This window comes from Paroedura picta, chromosome 5 (assembly GCF_049243985.1).
Source record: "Paroedura picta isolate Pp20150507F chromosome 5, Ppicta_v3.0, whole genome shotgun sequence".
In the NCBI taxonomy this organism is placed as follows: domain Eukaryota; kingdom Metazoa; phylum Chordata; class Lepidosauria; order Squamata; family Gekkonidae; genus Paroedura; species Paroedura picta.
The window spans coordinates 30,368,137-30,379,120 of NC_135373.1; the positions used below are offsets into that span (position 1 = coordinate 30,368,137).

The following is a 10,984-nucleotide window of genomic DNA, read 5'->3' on the forward strand; positions in this document are numbered from 1 at the left end:
ATAAAAATCTTTACAGCATCGGACTGTCTTTTCACCACCAGTTACTTCCACAACTGAGCGTCCTTTCGGCTTTGGCCCAGCCGCTTCATTCATTCTGGCGCTACTCGTACTAGCCGTCTGCTCATCCCCAGTAGCATATTGGACACCTTCCGACCTGAGGGGCTCATCTTCCAGCGTCATATCGTTATGCCTATTGGAACTGTCCATAGAGTTTTCATGGCAAAGATACTGGAGTGGTTTGCCATTGCCTTCTCCAGTGGATCACCTTTTGTCAGAGCTCTCAGCTATGACCTGTCCGTCTTGGGTGGCCCTGCACGGCATAGCTCATAGCTTCACTGAACTACGCAAGCCCCCTTGCCACAACAAGGCAGCGATCCTTGAAGGGGGAGTTCATGGCTACATACACAAATTAATAAAACAAACCCGGTCAATAAAATGAATAATGGAGACCAATGTCAATAAAACATGCCAATGAAAAAGCAGCCAGAAGAGTAAGCCAGGACATCAAAGAGCATAAAGAAACAGACTGATGTTAATTGGCAGAAAGAACTTGACTTATAATAACCAGCTTTCTGGTGGAGCGGAATTTGAGTACAGAAGCAGTTTTAAAGCTGACAAAGAATTACTCAAGATTTATGCCAGGTTTTCTTGACTGCCCTGGATGGGTTTCCGGAATGGGTGGGAGTTAATAAATTTTTAATATATATTTTTAAATTTGTTGAAATTTTATCAGGTGGGATCATCATATAGGGCCATGTCAACCTGCCAACCCCCCAGTGGCCAATGATGGGCCTTGAAGGGGAGGGTCCCCAGGTGAGCATGTACGCAGGTGTGCTTCCCAGCTTTATTCTGCATGGTTCTGCCACTTCTGGGGTTTCTCAAGGCCTGAAGAATGTTTCAGAGGTTTCTTGATGGTAAAAAAAGTTGAGAAAGGCAGATAGAATCTTTGATGGGCAAACGTGCTTAGAATCATAGAGTTTGAAGGGACCTCCAAGGTCATCTTGTCCACAATGCAGGAACTCACAACTTCTTCAGATATAATGAAACGGATTTTGCTCAAACATATCTAGGTTGGAGAGAGGGGATGAATTGCTTCAATCCTCTCAGCTATAATTGCCCAGTTAATTATGCATCTGAACTCTAGCTAAATCTTCTTGGGAATTAATACACACATAAACCTTCTACATATACCAGTGGTTCTCAGCCTTCCTAATGCCGCAACCCTTTAATACAGTTCGTCATGTTGTGGTGACCCCCAACCATAAACTTATGCAAGGGTTCTTTCACAGAAATTAAACCAAAACTGACCAAAGACATGAAGATCCATTGTTACTGATTGTATATTTTATTTATTTATTTATTTATTTATCATACTTTTATACCGCCCTCCCCGGAGGCTCAGGGCGGTTTACATTATAACAGAGAACCATACATAAAACAGTCTGTAGAACATGTACACAAATAACCAACAATTGCAACCAAACACAACACAGTATAACAATAAACAATCATAACACAAACAGGTCCAGGGCTTGTTGATGGGATTCTGAGGGGGGTGGCTTATTGATTGAATTCTGAGGGGGGGTGGGGGGGAGCAGGGGCCCTCGGTCGCTGTAGATTACATCTGGTCTCGGCCAAATGCCTGGTGGAGGAGCTCCTTTTTGCAGGCCCTGCGGAACTGTTTGAGCTCCGTCAGGGCCCTGATCTCCTCTGGGAGCTCGTTCCACCAGGTAGGGGCCAGAACAGAGAATGCTCTGGCCCTGGTCGAGACCAGACGGACTTCTTTAGGGCCAGGGATCCTTAGCTGATTGAATTGTATATGAATTGTTTTTCCCCCTGGGATTTCTCAGTTCAGCTCTGCTTCTTGTCCCACCATGCCAATCTTGCTCTTTTTCACTTCTCCAGACAGATGAACGCTCTCTCAATTTACCCCACAAAGCAGTTGTGTGGATGGCGCCCCCCCATGAAGCTGCTTGTCCTGCCGCGACCCCCGCGAAAGGGTCATTCGACCCCCCAAAGGGGTCTCGACCCCAGATTGAGAACCACTGACTTATACGTACGGTTGAGGAAACTCTGTTTCATTTTATCCGAAGAAGCAGGCTTGCCCATGAAAGCTCATACCTTGAATAAAACTTTGTTGATCTTAAAGGTGCCTCTGGATTCGAACTCTGTTCTGCTGCTTCAAGCCAACACAGCTACCCACCTGAATCTATCGAGCTTTGTCTGTGTGTTCTTACTTTTAGATTCCCTTGGCACATGTTTTCACATTGTTAATGAGTGATCATCCAAATTTTAAAAAGTCCTAGCAGTTCCCACCCTATTGTTTTGCATGCCTCTCTGTGCGCCCAACTCTATGCCCTGTCTTCTCCTTGCTCAGCTGAGCCCTCATTCCTGGAGTCCCCTGGAGCAACAGAAGGGAGGGGACCCACCCCTGGACAGACGGCAGCCCAGGAGTACACCACTGCTGCCTTTCCTGCCTGGCAGCCGGATGCTTCGGGCCAAACGGCCTTCCCAGAATGCCACTACCACTGCCTGGACACCAAGAATTACCACCTCCAGCCTGCGGGGGCAGTGTATGATGTGATGAACGCTTTCCCCTCCGTGGAAACCGGTGCTTACGGCCACCCATTGACCAGCGCTACCGAGCAAGGATACGGTCCTAAGATGACACCAGTGCTGGATTATGAGGTGAGATTGGTAGGGGAGAAAAACTTGGGGTTGAATATCAGAGAGCTTTGAGCAAGGAACAGGGAAGGCTCTGGGAGCAGAGGACCACTTGGCAGCTCCAGGTTGGGAAATAGATGGAAATTTGGGGGCGGCCAAACTGGATTCTCCAGGTGTCCATGGACTACAGTTCCCATGAGCTTGCTGGCAGGGGCTCGTGGGAATTGTAGTCCATGGACATCTGGAGAGCCCTCCTCTTTTCTCCCGATTGAGGAACTGGTCTCCCTCATCTGGTGGTCAGTTATAATTCTGGGAGCTCTCCAGACTGCGTCTGAAGCTTGGCCAGGAATGATCTCTTGAAGAGGGAACTGTGTCAGGGGTCAGAGACCGGCTGTGTGGGAAATACCGGGAGGGGAGGGACATCAATAAGATGTAATTTCATGGGGCCCACCTTTCACAGAAGACATTTTCAGCAGGTGGACTGACCCGTTGCCCTTGTAATCCCAGTCGCTCTCCAGCCACAACCTGCAAGTTTGGCAACCTTGTGCTTTCTGTTTCCCAGAAGACAGTCGCTGAACCCCAAGCCCTGAACCTCTACCCGGTTCTGGGAGGAACCTGGATGGAGAACCCCTCTTGTTTCCTTCCATCTGGGAACTATCCGGCCACGTCAGTGGCGATAGAACCAGGGGAGCTGGCCCAGGCTCGGGTGAAGATCCGGAACATGGAGTTGGCTCAGCTGCTGCAGCAGGACGAAGACGGGGACATGTGAGTGTCAGAAGAGCCGATTGCTGATGGTCCGGAGGACTGTTTTAAACCTCCTTGTCCTTGCCTTTTGGGGAAGGACATGGCAAAATAGGAGGGGAAAGAATGACATCAAAAAAGGTGTGAAAGAGGTGGAGATCAGAGCTTGGGGGCTGCAAGCCAGCGTGATGTAGTCAAAGAGCTGTACAAGGATCTGGAAGAGTCGGGTTCGAATCCCCATGCTGCTGTGGAAGCTCATAGGAGGACCTTGGGCTGGTCACTCTCAGTCTAACCTACCTCACAGGGCTGTTGTTGTTGTGAGGATAATATAGAGGAAGGGAGAACAATGTCATCAAAATAATTTCAAAATGGATTCCTGGGTATAGTCTGTTTTCGATATCTTCATCAGTGATATTGTCAATATTGTTAATAATCTTCTCTGGATGTATTCTTTTGGGCGATGAAATTATAGAAAATAACTTAGTCTCTGGTAATATTTTGCTTTGTATATTTCAGTCCCCAACTGGTCATACAATATCCAAAGTTTTCGTGGTCTACTAATATTAACGTCACAATGTTTAATTACTCTTCAGTAGTGAAAATCACTGATGAAGATATCGAAAACAGACTATACCCAGAAATCCGTTTTGAAAATTGTTTTGAACATTGTTTTCTCTGGAATAAATCATTTCGCCATCGCCAGTTTGAGACTTTTTTCTTCTGCTCTCGTGCACGGAGGCTGGTCCATGAGTGGCCATGCTTCATTCTGAATCAGAGCTTCAATTTCCTCTCCTGCACCCACCTTCTACTTTCCACTTGGCTATCGGGTGGCTTCTCTCTGCCTCCCCTTGCGAACAGTTCTGCCACAGCTTCTGATTTATTTAGATGGGAGAATCTTCTTGATGTTGCTCCCTTATTTGCTGCAGCTGATTTTCTCACTTCAGCTTCTGCATCGCCTTCTCGTTCCTGGGATTGGGCCAATACTTCATCTGCAAAATTGCCCCCCTTCTGCCTGCTGCCCTTTGCTTTCTTCCATCTGTGTAGATTCTTTTGAGGTTTTTCTCTATTTGGAGGTTATTCCTTCTCATCAATATAGACAGAGTTACAAATCTTTATAGCCTCGGTTCTCGGATGGAGGTTCCTTTACATCCTAAAGCATCCACAAAAATGCCTTGCTCAGTTCTCATATCCATCTTGCTTCATTTCTCCTTGGGAATGTAGGCACAGGTTTTCGACCCAAACACTCTCAAATGCTTCATACCGGAATTGTATCCACACCATATTTCATATGGTGTTCTTCTGGCACCTTTAGTGGGTAACCTGTTCTGTAGGTAGGTAGCAACATTAATGGCTTCTCCCCTGTATTTTTCAGGTAGCTGTGTTTCTAGGAGCATACGTCCACACATCTCAGTTAGGGAACAATTCTTTCTTTTGGCTTATACCATTCTGTCCTGGAGCATCTGGAATGGTGAGCTGATGTTGTCAGCAACTTAGCAAGCTTGTGATGGTTCGTTGTCCTCCACAGGCTCCTCCACCTGTTGGTGGCTCAAGGACTCCGCCCTCTGGCTTATGCCGCAGCTGAGATGCTCCGGGACTGTGGACAGCTGGATGCCAAAGAGCACCGGGGGAAGGTAAGGGAGTGGCCTGTGCTTTCTCCTCTGTGCTCACCAAGTATAATGAGAGAGCTGTCTTCAAAGCAGAGCATCTCTAGGGGCTTTCAGAAGAATGCAGTTATGTCCACTGGACCTCCAGCGTTCTGTCCATGTGGGGTAGTCAAACTGCGGCCCTCCAGATGTCCATGGACTACAATTCCCAGGAGCCCCCTGCCAGCATTCGCTGGCAGGGGGCTCCTGGGAATTGTAGTCCATGGACATCTGGAGGGCCGCAGTTTGACTACCCCTGTGCTAGACAGTCATTAGCAAATGGAACTTAGAGCTAACAAGGAGGCTCATCCAGCCAACAGGAATGCTGGAACTGCTAGCAAAATTTTAAATAGAGAGAAGAGCGGCATATAAGAACCAACTCTTCTTCTTCAGTGGTGGAGCATCTGTTTTGCAGGCAGAGTGTTCCAGGGTTAATCTCCAGTTAAAAAGATCAGGCACAAAGGAATGGGAAAGGTCTCCGCCTGAGACCCAGGAGAGAGGGGACAATGCTGGCTTTGACGGAGTAGTGATCTGAACCAGTTAAAAGGAAGGTTCTTGAACCTGTGAGTCCTAGATGTGACCACTGTGTTATTGCCTGAGCATCACCCCGTTGCCAGACTAGCTCCGACCTGCCTTCTTTCCCCTTTCCCTCCTGCAACTGGTCCTTACTCTTGTCCGTCTCCCCTGTGTCCAGACTCCACTGCTCGTGGCAGCTGCAGCAAACCAGCCGGAGATTGTGAAAGACCTGATTATGCTGGGTGCGGACGTCAATGCGGTGGACCAGAAGGGCCAGACCGTGTTGCACTTTGGCGCCACCTATGGACTACCTGGTGTCATTGCTGTAAGTGTAGGTGGGGAGAATGGCAGATTCAGAGGGTGGGCTTCGTGGAATTGCATCCTGCCAAGCCCCCTCCTCCATGATCACCCCCAAATCTTCAGGAATTTCCCAAGCTGGAAGTTACAAGCAACCCGAACCCTGTTCTCCACTATTATCAGCTGACATAGAAATCAAATCAGTTTTTCCTATCCCATTATCTCCACTCTGGGAGGGAAACATCCCCTTGCAGGCACTTGTCGTTGAACAGGCAAGTTGGCTTTTGAGCAGGGGTCTTGCTTGCCCCAGCTAGGTGGTCAGCTGCAGCCAGGACATTCAAAACACTTTGCAGCCTGCTTCTTACATGTATTGGGCTGCCAAGGATTTTAGCCAGAATAGATCCAGAGAAGAAGATGCAAGGACCGCCTGGAACCTCAGATATTGTCATTTGCCCTGAGAGCAGGAGACAGGGTGGGAAATGAATGAGAGGCTATAGGTGTGCATCTCTGTTAAGAAGTAATGGGTTTAAACTTCAAGTACAACGATATAGGCTAGATATCAGGGGGGGAAATTTCACAGTCAGAGTAGTTCAGCAGTGGAATAGGCTGCCTAAGGAGGTGGTGAGCTCCCCCTCACTGGCAGTCTTCAAGCAAAGGTTGGATACACACTTTTCTTGGATGCTTTAGGATGCTTTGGGCTGATCCTGCGTTGAGCAGGGGGTTGGACTAGATGGCCTGTATGGCTCCTTCCAACTCTATGATTCTATGATTCTAAGTAAAGGATCTTGATTAAGGTTGCAGATTTTTTAAAAGCAACCAAGAGGATGTGTTTCCCCAATTACTGTTTCAAACACGTTATCACTATGGCAAATCTCATCTGAGAGGGGATCTGATAGTCATCTTCAAGTATTTAAAAGGGTGCCATATAGAGGATGGAGCAGAGTTGTTCTCTCTTGCCCTGGAGGGATGGACCAGAACGAATGGGATGAAATTAATTCAAAAGAAATTCCATCTAAACACCCGGAAGAAGTTCCTGACTGTTAGAGCGTTTTCTCAGTGGAACAGGCTTCCTCGGGAGGTGGTGGGTTCTCCATCTTTGGAAAATTTTACACAGAGGCTGGAGAGCCATCTGACAAAGAGGCTGATTCTGTGAAGGCTCAAGGGGGGGGCAGGTTACAGTGGATGAACGAGGGATGTGAGTGTCCTGCATAGTGCAGGGGGTTGGACTAGATGACCCAGGAGGTCCCTTCCAACTCTGTTATTCTGTGATTCTATGAATTAATTAAACTGTAATTAAAAGTGGTGGTAATTGCTACTGTCTAGGAATATTCCTAACCTGCCAACCCCAAAAGAATACATTTTCATCAGTGTTTTTTTTAAAGAGCCAAATGTTATTTTAAGAGCCCCAAAAAAGGGGCCATCTGGTAGCCCTAATCTATGTGATTTGGGTCCTCCATGCTGATCTGAATTTGGGGATTTATTGGGTTGCTGTTGGCCTGCTGCCGGTGGGCAGACTCCCAGGCCCACCTTAACATCCCCACCAGGAAACGACGTCACCTGTATGTTGATGTCACTTGCGGCTGGAACCCAAAGTGGCATTAGCAATGCTCTAGGAAGCTTTCATGGTTTTTTTGCATAGAGATTGGAGAAAATCACGGAATCTGGGTTCCAACCAAAAGTGACACTGATGCATCTCCAGTATTTTCCTCCCCATAACATGCCCATTAAAAAGTCTTCTGGGTTTTTCTTTTCCAGGCCGTTATGATGGCTGCTGTGTCTGTCAATGTAGAGGCCAGGAATTTTGAAGGTATGAGGACCGAGTAATCAATTCTCTGAAAGTTGCAACTCACTTGTGAGAAGGTCCTGCCATGGTGCCTGGCTCTGACTCCCCTTGGTGCGCTACCCCAACAGGTCTGACTCCCTTGCACTGTGCTGTCGTCTCCCACAATGCGGCCTTCCAGGCACAAGGCATGGAACTGTTGTCTCCGCATCGCCTGTCCGACCTGCTGCTCTGCATCCAACTCCTGCTGCAACTTGGGGCTGACTACAAGAGCCAGGTAGGGAGGAAGCAGGCTGGGCTGAGGGTCTCCTCTTCCTCCTTTCAAGGCAGAGCCCATCGGCTGGCCAGTCTGGTTGTTTGACCTCTTCTCTGCTTCCTCATAGGACCTGAAGAGCAGCAAAACTGCCCTGCATTTGGCTGTCCAGGCAGCGAACCTTCCTCTGATCCAGTTTCTTCTCCAGCTGCCCGATCCTCAGAACTTTGTAAACATGAAGGTGAGCTGCTCAGACTTCTCCTCCCTCCATAGTGTCTGTAGGGAGGGGTGCACTTTGTGAGCCTGTCAATTACACCCAATAAGCAGGCTTCATTTGAAGAAAACCTCTTTATTGAAAGGAAAACAAACTCAACATCATAAGGTCCTTGCTAAGACTGAAGATCCTAACTGACCAGGCCCTTACCTACCCTCCACCCTTCCCTGGGATGCCAGAAGGTTTGTCTTAAGAAACACAAGGTTTTGTCTTGTCGTCTGCTCCGCATCTCTGTTGCTGCTCAAGGTCCCTGCAGAGAGAGAGCAATTTCCAGAGGCAGCAGAATGGGGGCCAAAAGCCTAGACTCCATGCTTGCTACATTCACATCTACCCTGGAAAATAACCTAGGACCCAAGTTGAAAAGACTGAGTTACAGATCAAAGGGCTGCATACGATCCATGAACAGATAACAGACCAAGGTCTGTGAATAGCAGGAACTAGGCTATACAGCAAAAGCATAAATCATGCTTTTGACACACTTAGGGTTGCCACCGCTTGCTTAGAAAATCTGTAGAGATTTGGGACCGGTGTTTGAGGAGGGGGGAGAAAGAGTTCAGCAGGGATGTGATGCCACAGAAACCCCTCCCCATTCAGTCTAGAGATCAGTTGTAATCTCGGAGGCCCCACTTTGAGGGTGGTAAACCAGCATGCAGTTGAAGTGCTTCTATCCAATGTGCATTATCCAATGCGTGCAGACTTCATCCTGGTCGAGCTATTCTGTATTTACTGCTGTGATTGGGTAGGGCCCCACCAACCGGCACATGTATCTCTGCCTTCCCAGGGGCTAGTTCAGGGCTCAGCACAACAAGATGTGCAATATAGGTTGTGCTGCGTATTCTCTGATCTGACTTGCGAACATACACGACACTGGGGAACTCAAGTTCCCACATGTTTCGGGCCCAATTCCTGAAAGTGTTCCCATCTGCCTGTTTGTGGCATGATACATTCAGTTAATCACAGCCCTTGCCTGCTGATGCTCAGCTGTTCAGCAGGTGGAAACTGGCGCCAAAGAGAGGGGTGTGTGGTGGGGGTGCATGTTTGTCCTGGGAAGACACCTATATAGTTTGTAGATGAACTCTCAACTCCAGGAGGTCTCCAGGCTGTACCTGGAAGTTGGTGATCCCTGTGTTAGGAAAGTTCCTTGTAGTTTGGAGGTGGGAGTCTGGAGGGGGTGGGTTGGAGAAGGAATAAAGGCTGCCCACCAGCCCCAAGGGACCCAGCATGGCCTCTGCTCTCCCTCCCAGCTGTTTTCTCCAGAAGAACTGGTGCCTGAAGATCAGCTGTTATTCCTAAAGTTCTCCAACATCTCCAAGCCCCCACCTAGAGGCTGGGGCTGGCTGCACACAGAGGATGATTGGGAGATCAAGCTGGGCCCTTGAGATTAGAATCTCCTACTCTTTAATCACTTCCAACATGCTGGATATCGAGATCCAGTGGGGAACGGGGCAGGGGGAGGGTCAGCACCCACGAAAGCTGCAGGGCTAGGCACGTGTGCTAGTGCCTGTTGTATTCCTGGGTACAACGGGCTTTGCCCCTAGTATAAAATAAAAACAAGGCCTCACCTCTTTACCGGAAGTTCTGACCACAGAGTTCGTGCTGGTTCCTAGAGCTACCCAGAAGTGACAAGAGCCGCTTGAGCAATCCCATAAATTCTATAGCATTATCATAGGAATCTCCATGATCTCTGTGGGCAGAATTTCTGAGAAGCAGACATCTGTTTAGTGGCCTCCCATCCAAATACCAGCCAGGGTTGATCCTGCTTAGCTTCCAGGATCCAATAGGATCAGACTCGCCTGGGCTATCCAGGGAGCTTTCAAGTGAGCAGGTACTACTGTGCTGTAATTCTGGAATTCTCTATCTGGTCTCATTCCCGGTTTTGTAGGCCCTTGGACAGACACTGTTCAGGGACCCCTGAATGCCTCCTTTTCCACCCCACCCCCACTGCCCTGGGCCTCTGTCTTGTGCTTATAATCCCATGGTCAGTTGTCCATCGCACCTGTACACCCTTTCTCCAGGTGTATGCATTGTGCCGGGGGTACTGCCACTTGTGCACCACTTGCACAATGATGTTGGGGAGCTGGGAGCACAGGTGGTGGGAGAATTTAAGCAAGCAGATTGGAAGGGCACAGGACAGGTGGTAGGGGAAAAGCCCAGGGGAGGGGGTCAAAGGCAGTGGGTCCCACTAGGTAGAGGTTAAGGGCAACTGCCCCATTTCAGCGTAATGTTGACACCATAATGTTCTCTGTCCCTGTCAGGCGCATGGGAACACTGCTCTGCACATGGCCGCCGGGCTGCACGGGCACCCCTTCCAGAAGCAGGTTGTGCACCTCCTGCTGCATCACTGGGCTGACCCCACGGCCCGGAACCTGGAGAACGAGCAGCCAGTTCACCTGCTGGCTTCGGGGCCGGCCACCGAGGAGGTGAGAGGAATGGCAGGCAAAGGTTGGGTGGGCATAGTAAGGCAGGTCAGGTGATTGCAACTGAGACTGACTTGGTTTCATCTCTGCTCTAGCTGCGCCAGCTGCTCAGGAGTCGCCGGGCAGGCACTGCTGGACCGGCTTCTCTTCAATCTGCTCCATGATGGATCATCTACCTGCGACCAGAAGGACCGCCAGTCGCCCAAGGAGGGACTGGCCGAATCGATGTTGTGTTGTGTTTCAGTGTGTTTCGCAGCTGCAGCTATGTGTTTCTATTTAACTAACTTATTGGGCAGGGGGGCTTAGACCCGGCTTTCTTTGAGTGATACTGACAAGAATTGCCCCTTTGGTAGTATCGTTCTTGGTGGTGCACAATTCTCTGTCCCTTTGGGGACATCT

General features: G+C 49.0%; 1 protein-coding gene across 1 annotated transcript in view; it reads left to right on the forward strand.

Annotated features, from left to right (window-relative positions):
- Positions 1-10,718, forward strand: part of NFKBID (NFKB inhibitor delta) — a 30,325-nt gene extending 19,607 nt beyond the window's left edge. Inside the window, exons 4-11 of the mRNA XM_077340905.1 lie at positions 2,378-2,688; positions 3,227-3,429; positions 4,931-5,036; positions 5,743-5,889; positions 7,617-7,668; positions 7,773-7,918; positions 8,025-8,135; positions 10,424-10,718. Of these exons, the coding sequence (XP_077197020.1) occupies positions 2,378-2,688; positions 3,227-3,429; positions 4,931-5,036; positions 5,743-5,889; positions 7,617-7,668; positions 7,773-7,918; positions 8,025-8,135; positions 10,424-10,642 (1,295 nt within the window). The 3' untranslated portion in view covers positions 10,643-10,718. The remainder of the gene's footprint in view (positions 1-2,377; positions 2,689-3,226; positions 3,430-4,930; positions 5,037-5,742; positions 5,890-7,616; positions 7,669-7,772; positions 7,919-8,024; positions 8,136-10,423) is intronic.
- Positions 10,719-10,984: the final 266 nt, after the last annotated feature.